Below are 17861 nucleotides of genomic sequence, written 5' to 3'. Positions count from 1 at the left end.
CCGTCTCCGGCCACCGGACGGCCGATCCGAGCCGTTCAAAAATTCTAAAAAAAAAAACCGAGGGGCCCAGCGCGGGAATCAATGTCATCCGAGGTGTGTAGGGTGCTTGATCGGAGCACCCCTTTTCGTGTATATACATGATCGGCCGTCCGGTGGCCGGAGACGGCCCACCGGCGGCCGTCGGTAGGATTTCGGTCCCAATTTTTCTGTACCTATAGCAGTACTCTTAAAAAATATGTCAGGGAATGATATACCCGAAAGAGAGCGTTGCTAGGGGTACAGATAGGTTCTGTATGTGCGCATACAGATCCATTTGAGACTCGTCTCGAGTTAAAAAATAATAATCGAAACTGTTCACTTTGTTCTATTCTTTTTTTATTTTTTAGGTTTTTAAAAAAAAAAAATCAGCTCAATTGAATATCGGTAAGAACGTTTACGAGACATCCCGGGTTCCAAATTGAAACTTTGAGACGGATAGAGTACCTGCTAAAAATAATAGCAAAGGACAACTATTTTCATCCGCAAGATAAAAACGTGTTGATATGTCTTATGTTTTGGTGTTTTTCCTTCAAACACTAATATTCATGCCTTCAAAGTTTATCTTCTAGTTTTGCACTCATAATTATGTTTGAAAACTTATTACTGGAGATCTATTGAAGAAGATTCATACGAGAGTATAGTATTGCAGAAAAATTACGAAAATTTTCAAAATTTTCCAAGTGAAATTTTGCAATTTCGCATTGCAGTTTTTAAATGTCGGAAAAGCCACAAAACTCCAACTTAAAGCATCTCAAATCCTTTTCATTTTTTCCTATCAAAATTTGAGTAAAAACACAAAGTGTCATTTCCAATGGCATACCCTTTTGACATTTTGACTCTTTTTCTTACTCAAATGTGGAAAGACCCAAATCCATACTTTTTGACCCATATTTTAAAGGGAAAACACAAAAAACACTAGATTTTGGGTTAAAAAAGAAGAAGAGAGTTTAGCATTGGATATGACATACCCAAATGAAGTTTTTGACCCAAATTTTTAATGAAGTTTTTGACCCAAATTTTTACCAAAACACTAGTAAACGAATGGGTTAGGGCCGGAGATGTTCTTATATCAGGTTTGGTTGCCTCATATGGGAAAGAAAATCTGGGCTTAATTTGTTGGTCCTGATCTGCAAGGTTACCTTGGACTAGGGATGGTTTGTGCTGGGCCTAGACAGGCCATAAAAAGGACCCAACCTGGTATGAGTTGCATCCTCATGGCCCATATGATCCATGAAAAGTAACATAGGATCTGGTAATTTTCTTTTGATCTGCAGAGGGTACATTTTAGGGCTGGAAAATAGGACCTGTTTAATTCATGGATGTGATATGGGGAATGGGTTATAAACTTTGTAGGGACAGTGGTTTTGAATTTTGGTCGAACGCGAGGAAATATATTCATTTAGCTGAGCCCAGCTGATTGGAACAAAAGACTTGTTTTCAATTAGTTATATGGATGCATCACTTGGTAGAGGAATTTTGTACATCTATTAATCTAACAAATATATATACGACCGATAGTAATACTTACGGAGATGTTGGATTAGATGATAAATTTTTTTGGGCTGCTGATTTTGCCACTCCATTTTTTGTTAACGCCACTCGCTTGCAAGTGTATTTTTGCAAAATACACTTGCAAGCGAGTGGCGTTAACAAAAAATGGAGTGACAAAATCATTTTCCTTTTTTTTGTTGGTATTTATGAAAAGATCTAGAAGCAAATGTTTGAATTTAATTTTTTTAAAAAATCGGTAATATTTTTAAAAAATTATTATTGACTGTATTCGAGATTATTAGGATTCATAAAAGCGGAAAAAATGTTATTAAATCTGATTTGAGAGAATTTGGATACGTATGGGATGTTTTTTGGACTACATTTCAGAATTCTGAATTATTTGAAGAGAATAAATTCTTTACACCGACGGTGTAAACATTTGTTTCCTCCAAATCAATTGCATTGCGCCATGTCGCCAAAATTTATTAATTAGGACCACTATTTTGACACGTGTCACAATGCAATTGATCTAGAGGAAACAAATGTTTACACTGGCGGTGTAAAGAATTTATTCTCTTATTTGAAAGCTAATGTTCAATTTTTTCGGTAAACACTATTCTGTCCGTCCCAAAATGTTGGTTCCTTTTGGGAATGCAACTTTTTATAGGAACACAATCGTTACTCTTCCAAATAAATAAATAAGTTTATCTGTTTAAATTTGAATTCAGAACCCAAAATTTTTAAAAAATCTGAAGATTATAATTTAAAATTTATTCTCCCGGCCAGTTGTCACAAACACTCTAAAAAATGAGGGCTTCAAACATTTAGAAGAGTCCACAAGACTACTTGTCAATTTGGCACATATTGCCTGTCTTTCACAAGGCCATTCTTAATTAGGCTGCATGTGGGGGTAGATATGAGCTTGTGGGGGTAGATATGAGCTTTTTAGAGGAAGACTTTTGAGAAGGGCACATCCATACTATAGATGAAGCCTTCATTTAATGAGATTGAAATCTTCTGACTTTGGGGTTTGGGTCCCCCTTTTGTTTCTTGTCTACCACTGAAACTACTGATATTGATATCCATCTTTGACTATAGTTTGATAACTCCATTGTCCCGGCTAGCTCACGCAAGTATTGCGACTAATTTCGGAGGACTAATACCGCCGCTCACTTGCAGAGGTTCTGATTAAAGCAAAAGCAAATTAAGGTCAGTAAAGAATGGCCCCAAAAGAATTGATAATACTTTACATGTTTCAAACTTGAGATTTTAGGAGGAAGGCAAACTTCTAAAATTTCAGATCTTAATCACTAATTGCGTCAACGTTATGTTTGACAATTGCATTACGCTTCTTTAAATGGACGCGGAGGTGCGGGGCGTACGCCCAATTTGACAAAAATTGCTCCCCAAAGGCTTTTTCGATCACACCAAGTCCTTGATAGCAATACAAACTTTGAAACTTGGTGTTCCATGTCATTGTTCTCCTTTACGTATATTAATACGTGCTCCATACTTCAATATAGCTTTCCGTGTGTGTATATATTGTTTTGATAACCAGCTTTCCGTATATTACAGAGAACAAATTGCTTCGCGGAGTGGAACATAGGTATTGCATAAGGCACATGTATGCCAAATTAATTTAAAAAAAAAAAAAAAAAACTGTTCTAGGAGAAAGAGTACAAAGATCTCACGGGGGGAGCATATGATTGAGTTTGATGACATAATGTTAGAGTTGAAGAAGTTGAACCACGAAGCATATGATTGGCCAAGGGTACGTTGAAAGGGAGTAATTTTTTTTATTTTTATAACTCAATATCAGGTTGAATGTATTGACTTATCGATTGAGGTATCAATCTCACAGTCTACTAGTGAAGAGTCCAATTAAAACTGTAACAAAAGAATTTAATTTTATTCACCCTCCTTAAAAAGAGGGTGGAAGTTACCTTTTTTTCTATTGGTTGAAATTGTGTGGATCCCACTACAAAGTGACGTCATGCTTTTTTGAAGAAGTGTGACTTACACCATTTCAACCAATAAAAAGGAGTGTAACGTTCACCCCCTTTTTTTTGAGAAGGATGAACAAAATTACACTCGCAACAAAGTCAAAGGAATTGATAGCGTGCATGCATGTGGGGTAGATGGGACACAATTACTCAGTTGCCTATGAGTACTGCTGGAATAAAACTCCAAAAACATTTTTGTATTTTTGAGATTAATTACATTAATTCGTCATACAATAATTTTAGCACCACACACAAACACTTACACACACACACTAACAAAGGAGGTGGGTCCCACACACACTGGAGGTGTGTGTAACTGTTGGACTTCGGGTTGGTGCTGTGCAGTGAGGTGTACAGCACTGTGCTGCGCACTTTTGAGCAGTCGGATCGTGCATCTGACGACTCGGATCTCATTTCGATCGAGAGTCGTTTATTGCTGAGATGAGATCCGAGCCGTCGGATGCAAGATCCGACTGGCTCGGAGGTGCGCAGCACGGTACTACGCACATCATTGCACAGCACCATCCCCCAATTCGTAAGTGTTTTATGTATCTGTGTGTGGTTGTAGTATTGTTGTTCGTCACAATCAACGATTCGTTGGCGCGGGTAGAGCTAGAACTCCAAAACCACAATGGTGAAATTGTACTAAAAATTCAACTCCGTTACGTTTGACAGTCCAATTTATTTTCAATCTATTGCTAGATCAAAAACTAAAGAAAAGAAAAATAGCAGCATATTACAAACTATGTATAGTACGAGACTCAAACCCAAACAATATTCTTGATGAGAGAAGTCTCTTATTCCGAATGAGTTTTATTTTGGCGTTGCGAATATCATCAAGGGTTAATAGTAACAGGATGGTGGCCCCAGGGAACATCAATTAGTCTCTTGAGCGTCATAGGCATCTTATCTGTTAGAAACAAGAAAAATGATCCCGTATATCAGTAAATGACATGCATTTCTTTACAAAAGCAAAAGGGTAACTTTAAGGTCACTCGGATTTTCATCCGAACAATAGATGGCTAGGATTTGTAGGAACTCGGATTAAATCCAAGCTGTCCGCACCGAAATGGACGGTCGGATCGGCTGCACTACACGGTGTAGTGCGGCGAATGCACTACAGCTTCACCGATTCCAAGAGAGGAACCATACTTTTTTCCCAACCGAGACTACCCTAATAGAAAACACAAAAAACCTGTTCTAAAGATTAATTTGACATTTCAAAGTTCTAAGAGAAGCAAACTTACAAGGGCCAAGGGAATTCGAAGTCTCGAGAAGTTCCCTTGCAGAGACCTCGAGAGCCATGAAAAGGGAAAGGATCACAAGGACTTTCAAAACTGCAAAAAGCATTTTTAAAGCCATTTTTTTTCCTTCGCTCAAGCATAAGGACAGGGGATTTAGGGTTCATGACCTTTTATAGCCCAAATAATCCTAGCACGTATGGGTCACAAGAACTTTGGTGGTCTTTGGTGGTCACTAGAAGACTTGGACTTTGTTACTAAGGCAAATGGCTGTAGTGCAAGTAGCAAAAAGGAATTTTTTTTTAAACGGCAAAAAAAGATATTCATTAATTTTAAAGTTGTTACAAGACTAGTAGGGGTAATGAAACAACATTTAAAGAACAATCATCTGTCCGATACAAGACCCAAAACTACGATTGACAAGAAACCAATCAGGACACACATTTGGGACAAAGCCCACCTGAAGGGGCCGAAACCCAAACACCCAAAATAGAGCCAAGCCTAGCCCCCAAAACCCACTGCCTAACCCTAGCGCCTAACCCAGATCATCCAACACTGCCGCTCAAGCTTGTCGCCGACCACCAAACCTCAGGCCCTTGGAAGAATACCAAAACTTTTCAGATTCTGTGCTAATTTGAAAAATATATATACAGGAGCGTTCCGGTGACACAAAAAAAGACACTCCATCTCAACCATGAATTACTCCTGATCGCAAAGAATTACTCGTGGTCGCAAAGAGCACAGAAAATTGCGAGACCATGAGTCATTCTTTATGGCCAAGAGTAATTTTTCGCAACCATGTGTAATTCTTTGCCTAACCGCCTAACCCAGATCATCCAAGCAAATTCAATGTAGAGGGTTTGGTATTTAACCATGATTGTGGGAAATGCCTGCTCTGAATGGATGTTGATTTGGTTAATGAGTGGACAAATTAAGCTTACACTTGTATCGTTGCTTTCATACCATTTCGATAAATTCGATGTTGATGGCTTCTCTTTACTTAGGCTCTGGTTGTCAGGAAAGTTGTGCAGGAAACTAAAGAATCAGCTTCTCGATAATTTGTCCGGGAACTGCACAATGTTATTATGTTAAAAAATCCAATGCATGATGCATTGATGTGTACTTGAGTGCATGGTGGGAGAAATTGGATCATTGATATCTAGAGATTAAATTCTTTCCACCGGCAACGAAAATTATGGGTTTTCTACCACCATCATTTCCGCCACCGGCAGAAAAAATTTAATATCTCTATGTCGAAAGTGGCAAAGTGGTGCAAGATCTCGTGCACCTTCATATTGTTGGACTTGCACAAACATAGAGAAGCCGATCTCATGTTGAAAGACAGCTTTTATTTTGTTTACGTGTTAACTTCTTTGAAAATTTCAGAATTTCTTTTTCAAATAGTGCACGTTTAAAATTTAAGTCAACAGAAGTGATAAATTGAGGACTAAATAACATTATGATTGAACACAATGTGCCCTTCCTCCATAATTTAAACTACAGTGGCCATGGTGTTTGTTGGAGGTTGTCCTATGAATTGAAAATATGAAATAATCTTTTCGAAGTGTTGAAATCTTGTATGATTTTGGCTTTTCTTTACTTGAGTGAAGCATTCATGAGAAACATTTGGCTTCTTTGCAGTATGAGTTTGAACCAAAGTATTTTTGTAATTGTTAAAATTTGTTAAAAAAGGACTTTGACCGGTAGGAGTATATTCTTATTGATAATAGTCTATTCTTATCAATCATAGTATTTAACAAATTTAATCCATTGATCGCAGAAATGGACTGTCAAGATGCGACTACTTCTTGCAGTCTAGATTTGGAGCTTAATTAGAGATGTCGAGCCATAAAAAACATCATACTCCTTTATTAGTGGATTCCCTTTGAAATCATCATTTCAAACATGTGTTTTTCTCCATATTTGACAAGCAATCGTGCCTCAATAGTTTCGGTATTTGTGCCCTTAGGCTTTATTTTTTGACATGCACATCAATCACACCAAGTTATTGATGCGAGTGAATTGAACTGCGGATCCAAAAGGGCCTAGCAAATTAGCAGCCCCTGAGGTTGAGCGCAAACCGTACACATTGGGTTGGCACGAGAGTAGGGTTGGCAATGGGACGGGTAGGGGGTGGATACCATTATTCCCGTCCCCGATCTCCGAATCCAAATTCATCCCCATCCCTTCCCCAATTTCCACCGGGGAATTATTTTTACCCTCTATCCCCTCCCCAAACGGGGAACGGGGATCTCCTTGGAGAATCGGGGATCCAACTGAAACCACAGGCAAAATCGGTATTCTTAATCCGGTATCCCTGCTGCAGCAAGACGCCAAGAACAAACAACACACGCAAAGCTCTTTAAAGCTTCGTTTCTTAGTCTCTCAACACGACGCTATTTAATGAGTTTCCGACGTGAACAATATTTATCTGAGTAGAACTATCGATTTGAGCTCTTTTTTCTACTAATCTTCTATCCGTGGTAAGTGAATTCAATTACTTTTATGTTAATTGACAGTAAAATTTAGTTTATTTCTTTCTTCCTCACTTATGTATATATAGTACTCCTATATAATTTTCATTTATGTATATAACTTATTTATTATATATATATATACACAAGCGGGACGGGGCGGGGACAGACTCATACCCATCCCCTACCCGTTCCCCATTTTTTTAAAAAAATTATCTCTATCCCTTACCCGATCCCCGAAAAATCCCCGAATCCCCAATCCATTTGGGGCGGGGAATGGGGCGGGGCGGCCGGAATTGCCATCCCTACACGAGAGTGCGGCCTATCACATGTAAGTCCAGTTGCCAGGATTTGTCAAGCTAAGCCAGGTTGGAGTGGGTCGAAGAAGGTCTTATGCCTAGTACGAGCTTACTTGGAGCATAAGCTAATGCTTTGTTCTCTTTACAATTTAATAAGAATTTTTTTTAAAAATACCTCTTAGCTTTTCTATAGATTCCTCCTACTTCTAACATTTCTCTCTCTATCTCTCTCCACTTATTACCCTTATTATTTTTCAAAAACCAAACCAAACATACCATAAATCACTTTATATAAAGTACAAATCTATACCTTTTGGAGGTCATGTTCCCTCTTCTCCATATGAGGCCGACTTGGCCTTGAAGTCAGGGGCGGAGGCACATGGGTACAAGGGAGGGCGGTCGACTTCACTGACTGCCAAATTTCCTTTGGGGTAGGTATAATTTTTACCCTATTTTTACTAATTTGACCCCAAATTTTCATAGGAATATGTATAATTTAGTTATTTTGACCCCACAAAAAATTTCTAAATTGCTCCAACTTGTTTTAAGTGCATAGAAATTTCAAGAGTTCTCTTCTTTCCGAGAGTTGATAATGCTAGAAATGAGACTATCATGTATTATTTTTCAAATATAACAAGTCTTTGGGGCCAATTATGAGGCAAAAATGAATTATTAGTGCATATCGATCTTATAATTAACCTTTTAATTTAGTTATTTTTGGATTTGTGCGTAGAAAAAATATATTGCATATGAATCTAATTTTTGATCTCACTAACCAAAATTTCTGACTCCGCTCCTGCTCGGAGTGCCTATTGGCTGACTCTGGCCGCGTAGGCGCTATCGGTGTTTTGTCTTGCTGACCAAGCGCAGACAAGATTTGCCCCAAATCTGAACTAGAGGTCCACACGAGATCCGGATAAACATCACTGCGCATATTGGCAGGCAGACAAACTTTAATACTAATAACCACACAAAGGGGTTCATGGTTGAAAATTCTCCCAGATCAAAGTCAGACTGAAATTTTGTTTTTTCTTCGATAATGAAAGGAGTAGGTTCGTTAAGGGCCAGAAAGGGAGCAATGCCAAAATTTTCAAAGTCTTCCCTTTGCGGCAAGTGCATTAGGAAAGTCTTTTTCATGCAAGTCCTTCTGGACACATCAAAAAAATGAAAACGGTTATTTTTGGATCTGTTTATCAAATGGTTATTTTTAGGACTTCGACACTCTTAATCAGGGGCGGAGCCAGGATTTACGTAAATGAGAGGTAACTACTAACTTGCTGCATATCTGATGTCCAAGCTTTAGTTTTTTTTTTATTTTTAAAGACATAATGTGGTTCGATTGATGTCTAATTATAAGTGGGTGTTTACGGCAAATTTTTTGGGTTAATTCTGGATTTTGATTTTGCATTCTGAAACTATTTGGTATTGATTCTCAGGATGCATTCTACCAGAGTCGATTCTACTGGCTCTGAAAAGTAGTTGGAGCTATTTTTGGATTCTTATTATGGATTCTCAAAATTTAAGGACTATTTTCACATGAAATGAAAATTAAAAGGCATGGAAAATTTTGTGATAATATTTGATTACTACCCTACCCTCATACTTACTACAATTAAAGAGTAATTTTGATATAATTATATACTTAGATTTTTTAAATTCTATAGAACATTTATTAGTAGGGTGTAATTGTGTAATATTCCAATAATTTTTTAAAATGTCTACAAAAAAATAATGTCATGTATATAATGAATTAAGAAACAATAGTCAGGTTATCGTGACAAATGTACACCCACAATCTAGTAATCTGATCATATTATTAAACGCTTTCAAGATTCATAATGTACTCCGTACTTTTCATCCCAAACACTTCCATAGATTTTGATTGTGTGTTTCTCAGAATCCAAAAATTAAAATTAAAATTCAGAATCATAATCAAGAATCTATAATCCACCAAAATAATCAGCATCAAACCACCCGTAAGAAAAAGATTAGAGTAAGAATTCTAGAACTACGGGTTTCACCCCTTATTTGTTGTATTATCCATTCGGTCCTTCAAATCTTGTTTTGTCAATTTCGTCCCCGAAGGAGCCTGTTCACCTACTCTCTCTCTCTCTCTCTCCATAGAAAGAATCTCAATCCTCGGGTCGGAATGTCTATCTCAAACCCAACACCTCCAGGCTTGACAATTCCACGATCCACGCCGTAGAACACCACTGCGGTCGTCAAACCCACAATCAGGTAATTATATGCTCTAGAGTTTCTGCTTCTTTCTCTATGCCAAGATTGCATCCCCCTCTCCATTTTGTTAAATCGATTGATACGTTGAGGGTTAATTGATTGATGGGGTTGGACTGCGGTAGTGGTGATTTGGTGCGCGGAGAGCTGGGGATGGGAGTGGCGGTTACTGTGGCGGCGGAGTTGGAATATGAAATTTGCATCTCTTTTACGTGGTCCAGTCTCTGTCGTCCGTATTGTCCTAGTGAAATCTCTTGGACCCTGTTAATTTTGGATTTTGAGGGAAGTTTATAAGAGTAATAAGTATAGGGAGATACATAAATTTTATGGGAGACCGTGCCCCAGGGTTTTGAGTCCCTCCAAACGAACAAGGCCTCTCCTTTATTAGTACCTACACATGCATCCCGGATCCACGCGAGGGGAGTTTTGAACTTTATTACATATCTCTCATTTAAGTAACCCAAACTTCTGATAAAAAAAAAAAGTCATTCAAACTTGGTTAATATATTCTAGAGATTATTCAGTCTATTACTGATTGGCTAGGTTGGAATCCTCTAAAAAAAATCTAAGAGCGCTCCTCGACAGGAGTCTACTAGTGTTGTTACGTGTTTTTCTTAAGGGGAGATGGCTTCTGAGCAGTTGACATCCACACGTGCAGTTTGCCCGTTTAAGGGTCATCATTGGGTCGGGCTGGTCCAGTTCGCGTAGTCACTACCCAAGCCCTCCCATGGGTTGGGTTGAGCGGGTTTTTTTCTTTTTGCGGGCCAGGCAGGCTAGACTGTGTTTCTTAAGTTGAAGCCCAAACCCGCCCACGAGCTAGCCCAATTGCCAGGTTGGCGGGCCAAAGTTCGGGCAGGCTCATAGGCTGGGCCTCACAAAAAAAATGTACATTATATTAGTACAATAAAAAAAAAAAAAAATTAACACTCTACACTTAATACAGTTCATACACATTTATATATTGTATGTATATATTACTGTATATATTATAGCATTGGGAGCATTAAAAGAACTCCAGCCGACAAGGTTTCTACAGCCAACCACAAATGCATAGAGCACCTCACGCACCTCTCTAGTCTTTCAAGACCAGACTTTTGTTTCCTTTTCTCGGTAAGTGAACTTCTTTTCTTTATTTGCTCAGTGGGACATAATAAATTAGTATAGTTGGTGGTAGTGGACTAAAGTGGAGCATAATAAATTAGTATAATAGGTGGGCTGTCAGGTAGGCCTCACGGGCGGGTCAAGCAAAAATACTTGGACCCAAGCCCGTCCATTGAAAACTACAGGCTAGCCTGTCCGTTGGACGGGCTCGGGCCGGATAAAAGCCCGGCGAATTAGGCGGGCTACGAGCGGACCGTGGGCCTTCGGACTAAATAATGACCCTTATTTAAGGGCTCTTGTCGGGTCTGTTTCAATAATATAAATCGTTCAACTGAACAGAATGACAATCGGCAGAAGATGCCGAGCTTCACTGTGTAGAATTCATCAAGAGCTTTAACCATGATGCATATCACCGCTCATTGGATCTCGATATAGTATATCTTTTCAAAACACACTTCTCTTGAGATATGAGAAAATTGTATAATACTCCTAGCTAGCAGAGTCTAGCACGACTTTGAACCTTCTTGCTCGACCACCCTAACCAATTGGAGTAAGCTACCGCCCTCGGTGGTCACCTATATTTTCTTGGTTCTTAACAAACCAATCCACTTTTTAGACCTAAACTTTTTAATCCAAAAAGTTCACTTTTTTATGTCTAGAGCTTGGTGTAATTCCAAAGTCCAAGCCGCCGGTGTCATCAATAAAGGCTTCTAGAGGAGATTTTTAAAATGAAGATACGTGATACATATGGTCTATGGGAGGCGGGGGGCTGCTGTCCCCTTGGAGACAGCAGCGTGCTGCTAGGCCCAATTTCTGGGCACACTCTGATCGAAGAGGGAAAAATTGATACTACTTTTTCTCTGAGTTTGTGCATTAGGCAATAATAAGTCAAGGTGATTTTATAATCCGAGGACTTAGACCAATAACTATTTGATTTGAGTTAACATAAATTGAACGACTCCAAACATAACATAGTTGTCTCGGATGGGAGTTGTATTTTAAAGTTATTTCATGGACGGTTGTATTTTAAAGTTATTTTATGGACGGTGGGACAACGCTGAGATATGTTCAATAACCACGAACTCAAGAAGTCTGACTTTTGTCCCTCATTATGAAAGTCTACACACACATACAATTTGTGCACAGATTGTGCACAGATTTTGTTGTGGGGCCCACCACGGGTCCCACACAAATCATTTGAGCCGTTCATTAAATGTAAAACATTTTTTCAAGGGTCCCCGTAAAAAATAATCTCAATCCGATACCTATAGGTGCTCGATCCAAACATATAACTTTTCATTATCCGAAAATCTGAATGAAAATTTAGATGGTTGGATGAAGCACCTATAGGTATTGGATTGAGCTTATTTTTTATGGGAACCCTTGAAAAAATGTTTTACATTTAATGAACGGCTCGGATAATTTGTGTGGGACTCGTGATGGGCCCCACAACGAAATCTGTGTACAGATTGCTATGTGTGTAGCACAGTTCTCTCCTCATTATGTCCCTTTCTTTCCACTTGAAAGAGGTAATAAATAAAGTGCACCCAGAAAATCAAACCACCGGATCAGACCTTTTCACAATGCCGTACCTATTCAACTACCTTGCTCTGGCTCTCTCAGCCGTTCTGGTGGCTTTCCCACCTCCCTCCACCGCTCAACCACCACAAAATCCCGAAGCTGAAGCTCTTCTCCGGTGGAAACAAAGCCTGGGCAACCAAACAATCGTCAGCTCGTGGATTTTCAACCAAACAAATGGCAACTCTTCAGCTTCAAGCCCATGCAACTGGCGTGGAATTTCATGCAACGCTGCAGGAAATGTAACCGGGCTGAACCTTGCCTACACGGGACTACAAGGTACTCTTGACCATTTAAACTTCTCATATTTCCCTCTCCTCCTCCGTCTCGACCTCAAAGTCAACCGACTCAATGGTACCATACCCACCAACATCGGCCTACTTTCGAACCTCGTGTATCTTGATCTCTCCACCAACTCATTCTCGGGCACAATCCCTCTCTCTGTCGCGAATCTCACTAAGGTTGTTGAGCTGGATTTTTCACGAAACGCCATAACAGGGCAGCTTGACCGGCGGTTATTTCCTGACCGCGGGTCAAGTCAGGCTAAAACCGGCCTGCTCAGCCTCCAAAGGCTACTCTTTCAGGATACCTTGCTCAGTGGTCCCCTCCCGCCGGAGATAGGTAATTTGGAAGATTTGACACTCTTGGCTTTAGATAACAGCAGATTTTCTGGCCCAATTCCTCAGTCTTTGGGTAATTTGAGTAAGATAACTTACCTACATCTTAACCAAAACGGATTCTCTGGCCAGATTCCTAAGAATTTCGGCACCTTGACCAAGTTAGCCGATTTGAGCTTGTTTTCGAACAACTTATCTGGTCCAGTACCGGAAGAAATCGGAAATCTTTCATCATTGGTAGTTTTTCATCTAATTTATAACAATTTGAGTGGTCAATTACCTCCACAAGTGTGTCAAGGCGGAATGCTAGCGAATTTCACCGCGGGGTACAATAACTTCACCGGTCCAATTCCGGTAAGCCTCAAAAACTGCACATCCTTGTACAGAGTCCGGCTCGAATATAACCAACTAACAGGAAATCTTGATGAAGATTTTGGAGCGTACCCGAACCTCACTTATATCGATTTGAGCAGCAACAATTTGCAAGGCAAAATTTTACCCACATGGGGAGAATGCAGTAACTTGACACGGCTGAGTCTTGGTGGGAATTCTATTGGAGGTGAAATCCCGGTGGAAATTTCCCAGTTGAACCAGCTAGTAGTGCTTGACCTTTCCTCCAACAAGATAACCGGGAAAATTCCGGCACAAGTTGGACGATTGTCGAAACTATTGTCGTTAAACTTGAGTGACAACAGAATTTCTGGACAAATACCGTTCGAGATCGGGGGACTGTCCAATTTGGCTTCTCTTGATCTCTCCATGAACATGCTAAGCGGACCGATTCCGGGTCAAATCGGAGATATCTCAAGATTGCTGTTTCTAAGCCTGAGCAAAAACCAACTGAATGGGAGCATTCCATATCAGATTGGTAATCTTGGAACTTTACAAAGCCTGCTGGACCTTAGTGACAACTCACTCACCGGAGAGATTTCGCCTCAGCTCGGGAATCTAATGAGCCTAGAAGCTTTAAACCTCTCCCACAACTCTCTCTCCGGTTCTATACCGGATTCGTTTAGCGGAATGCTCAGCCTGTCAACGATCGATTTGTCGTTCAATGAACTGGAGGGTCCTCTGCCTGACTCCAAGGTTTTTAATTCGTCTCCGCCCGAAGCATTTTCTCATAACAAGAATCTATGTGGTGATTCAATCCAAGGTTTGACACCATGCAAAAACTCAGTGTCTGGAGGTGGAGGAAAGGAAAACAAAGGAAACTCGCGGTTGATCATTATTGCAGTTTCTACCTCGTTAGGCTCGTTGTTTCTCTTGCTTTTGCTTGTTGGGGCTATCGCGCTTCACCGAAAAAGTAACCGGAGAAGCCAGAAAGAAGATGGTGTAAAGGGAGAAAACATCTTTTTGATCCAGAATTTCTGTGGAAGAATTGTGTATGGAGATATTATCCGCGCTACAGAAAATTTCGACGATGCATACTGCATTGGACATGGAGGATCGGCCAGAGTCTACAAAGTTAACTTACCAAGTGGGCAGGTACCTTTTGAAGTTTTTTAATAAATTTTCTCTATCTATCCTTTCGATTTGCTATCTTATATTCTGTGTGAATCTTCAACAGGTAGTAGCAGTTAAAAAGCTATTTATGAATGAAGGTTCAGAGATTGGGGAGATCAAGAGTTTTGCAAATGAGGTAGCAACGCTGACGGAAATAAGGCACCGGAACATTGTGAAACTCTACGGCTTCTGCTACCACAAAAAGCACACTTTTTTGGTTTGCGAATACATGGAGAGAGGAAGCCTGGCGGACGTTTTGAGGAGAGAGAAAGATGCCAGGGAGTTGGACTGGAGCAAGAGAGTAAACGTAGTGAAAGGGGTGGCTCACGCTTTATCTTACCTGCATCACAACTGCGTGCCTCCCATAATTCATCGGGACATATCGAGCAAGAATGTTTTGTTGGACTCGGAAATGGAGGCTCATGTCTCAGATTTTGGCACGGCAAGGTTTTTGAAGCCCGATTCTTCAAATTGGACCGTGGTTGCAGGCACATTCGGATACATTGCTCCAGGTAACTTTAAATAGTGTTCGAAAGGCCATCCTTTATTTGGTTGGCTAGTTTGATTCGCGAGTGAGAACTAACATGTGACATTATTGGTGTTTTTTTTTTTTCCTTGGCATGGCCAGAATTATCGTACACGATGGCGGTGACAGAGAAATGCGACGTGTACAGCTTTGGAGTTTTGACACTTGAGATATTGATGGGATCGCATCCGGGAGAACTCAGTTCAAACCTATACTCATCCGTTGACAACGAACGCATACAATTGGCAGATGTCTTGGATCCCCGTCTTCCGCCTCCTAAGAGTCAAAAGCTAAGTGACGAATTGGATTCCATTTTGAATCTAGCAGTCTGGTGCTTGCGCACCGATCCACGTTCTAGACCTACCATGTACGATGCATCTCAGGTGCTTGAGATGAATGCTGGAGCTGGCAGAGAGAGTCCAGAGTTGGTTAAGTCTGTTAGAGAGGGTGTTGATGAGCTCCCCATGCTTAGTTAGTTAGTTGGATATTTCTCTCCCTCATTCTCTCTTTCTGTCGTGTAATCAGGGTTAGAGTCAGGATTTTGGGGCAATGGTGTCGAGTACCAAAAGCCATGTTAATGAGCAAAGGACTTCGCGATGAAAGGAAAATGTTGTTATTTTAGTTCTTTGGGGCTATTTCCCTACTATTTGTGGTGTCAAATATGTATAATACAATCGAAATCCTTAGGCATCTTCGTTATTGTCTCGCCTTATCAAAGCTCGGTGGTGTCTCCTTTGGCTCGTTGGTGTATCCATTAGGACTTCATCATGTATCATAGCCAATGACCCGGGGACTTGCAGAACTGTATACATTGTCGATGATTGTTTGAAAGAGTGGTGATATACAAATTCCAGTCTCGCATTTTTCAAGTGTACTTTGAAGATTAGTTTCAGCTTCTACTTTGAAGAATGGTTTCAATTTGGAAATCGAATCATGATAGCCTGTGGTGGTGATTTCACTGGAGGATAGTATCTGTTTTTACCTGATTCTAGTTCTTAGCCGAATTGTGATCTTGAAAACATCGACTTGAGATCCTCAATCCTTCCGAAATTCTGTACCTTAGTAACAAATTCATCATTCATGGTTGCATTTGTTAGCAAAATATTCTGAATAGTCATCATTTAGTGTGATTTTTCATCCGCTTCTTCTGCAAAGTATGTCACAAATTCAAACCACCCATTTATATTTGATGCACTAAAACGCTCCAGTCCAGTTTTTTATTGCCAAAGTTTAGGAGTGATTTTATTGATAATAGAATGTCAAACAAAATACATCAGAAGGGCTATTAACCTCCCAAAGAGAATTAACAAGCTGGGGGATAAAACTCCCATGATCTAATTCTTGGCCAAATCGTGAGCCAAAAAATTGCCAATCCTCCTAACAAAACTCACTCTCACATCAATAAAGTCTCGCATGCATCAATTGTTTCACATCTGCTATAAGAATGCTTACCGAGGAGAAAAAGTCCTCACCGTCATTAATCATATTGACCACCTGAAAAGAATCACGATCTCCTTAGCGAAAACCAAGCACTCCCTTGCCGCCATTGCCTCAAGAGCCAGAGGGCTCATGCTCACATACCCAAGATGAACAACCCTTGCCGCTCTAAACCTTCCATCATGCTCCCTAGCTAGCCACAATCCCCAATGGGCCCAATCCACTCACTTTGATAGGTCTGTCAAGACCACCATCAAAATTCAGCTTCACCCACCCAAAAGCTGGCTTTTCCCACCCATGCAGATTACCACCCACATGTGCCTGGCTTGCTTCGCACAGGCTCGTTAGCTGCTAGAAATTCACTTGCTTCTAAAATTGCTTGCGTACACACCACGTTCCGGTCACCACGATTTGCCATTGAAAACCAAATCGTTTCTGCACTTCCAGATTTTCCACATAATTGAACCTACAGCAGCCCAAACCTCTTTATTCTCTTTCATGTTTTTCCATCTTTCCAGCATATTACCCTACCAAGACATAATATCCTCCACCAAGACAGTTGACATGTTCACCCCCAACGGGGACAACCTCCACACCACTTGCGCAAAGGGACACCTTACAAACAAATGAACAACTGATTCTCTATCCTCCTTGCACAGAGGGCACAACACATCATTTGCAAGATATATGTCTCCTGACTAGCACATCTTTAACAGGAAGAATATCATGAAAGCATTTCCAGACAAAGTGGCTAATCTTACCTTGACAAGGTAGCGACCACACAGTTCGCCACAGTTCCTTCTGTTGGACCCGATTGCTCCCTTCACCATCAGCACTGCCACTCAAAAGCCCATTTCTTCTCATAGCCAATATTGTTTCATACCCAGGTTTAACCGTATAAATGCCGTTGTTATCCCTCGACCAACCCCAAGTGGAACAACCGTCCTCCCTCTCTCTCTAACTTTCTAAACCCTAGCCGTCGTTTCACTACTCTCCCCCTCCCCTCCCTCCCCGTAAATGGGGGGGGATGGGACTTCCCCCCCCCCCCCTCTCTCTCTACTTCATATCTATCCCCTGACTTCTGTGAGTTCTAATGTCGACGGAGCTGGTCGTCGCCAGAACAGTCTGCCTGTGTGCTCCTTTGTCCGATCTTCCTCACTGTGTGCTCTTCTTTTCAATCGTCATGCAATTCCATTGATGTTATCAGGCCGGCCCCATTCTTGTCGTTATGGGCGTCGCATAGGTTCGAGCCCTGATAGGGGCGTAGTTCCTTGGGACGGAGATAGTAGTTGGTGGTGCTATACGATAGGGTGTGGT

At 40.5% G+C, this 17861-nt stretch overlaps 1 protein-coding gene and 1 long non-coding RNA gene across 3 annotated transcripts; one reads left to right on the top strand and one right to left on the bottom strand.

The window, feature by feature from the left end:
• Positions 1-4165: 4165 nt before the first annotated feature.
• On the bottom strand, positions 4166-4940 carry LOC131318125 (uncharacterized). Its single transcript, XR_009197495.1, has 2 exons — positions 4781-4940; positions 4166-4443 (listed from the first exon to the last, which is right to left on the bottom strand). It is a non-coding gene; the product is annotated as an uncharacterized LOC131318125 (long non-coding RNA).
• A 4675-nt stretch (positions 4941-9615) lies between these two features.
• On the top strand, positions 9616-16188 carry LOC131318084 (MDIS1-interacting receptor like kinase 2-like). 2 transcript variants are annotated; one of them, XM_058347889.1, is made up of 4 exons: positions 9616-9785; positions 12411-14563; positions 14646-15093; positions 15210-16188. In XM_058347889.1, the coding sequence occupies exons 2-4, from the start codon at positions 12467-12469 to the stop codon at positions 15581-15583; spliced, it is 2919 nt and encodes a 972-aa protein (XP_058203872.1). In that variant the 5' UTR covers positions 9616-9785; positions 12411-12466; the 3' UTR covers positions 15584-16188. The 2 variants fall into 2 exon arrangements, with proteins under 2 accessions (XP_058203872.1, XP_058203871.1); XM_058347888.1 differs by lacking the exon at positions 9616-9785 and having other exon boundaries at positions 12385-14563.
• Positions 16189-17861: the final 1673 nt, after the last annotated feature.

This window comes from Rhododendron vialii, chromosome 2a (genome assembly GCF_030253575.1).
Source record: "Rhododendron vialii isolate Sample 1 chromosome 2a, ASM3025357v1".
Taxonomy (NCBI): Eukaryota; Viridiplantae; Streptophyta; class Magnoliopsida; order Ericales; family Ericaceae; genus Rhododendron; species Rhododendron vialii.
Note: the sequence above shows the minus strand (reverse complement) of the source record. Positions and strands in the feature narration are given on the sequence as shown.

Bases quoted from the DNA above. Each gene is read 5' to 3' on its own strand.
- LOC131318084 (XM_058347888.1), top strand. From the start codon at position 12,386: ATGTCCCTTTCTTTCCACTTGAAAGAGGTAATAAATAAAGTGCACCCA. The intron at 14,564-14,645 runs GTACCTTTTGAA...AATCTTCAACAG, and splicing joins TTAACTTACCAAGTGGGCAG to GTAGTAGCAGTTAAAAAGCT. The intron at 15,094-15,209 runs GTAACTTTAAAT...TGGCATGGCCAG, and splicing joins ATTCGGATACATTGCTCCAG to AATTATCGTACACGATGGCG.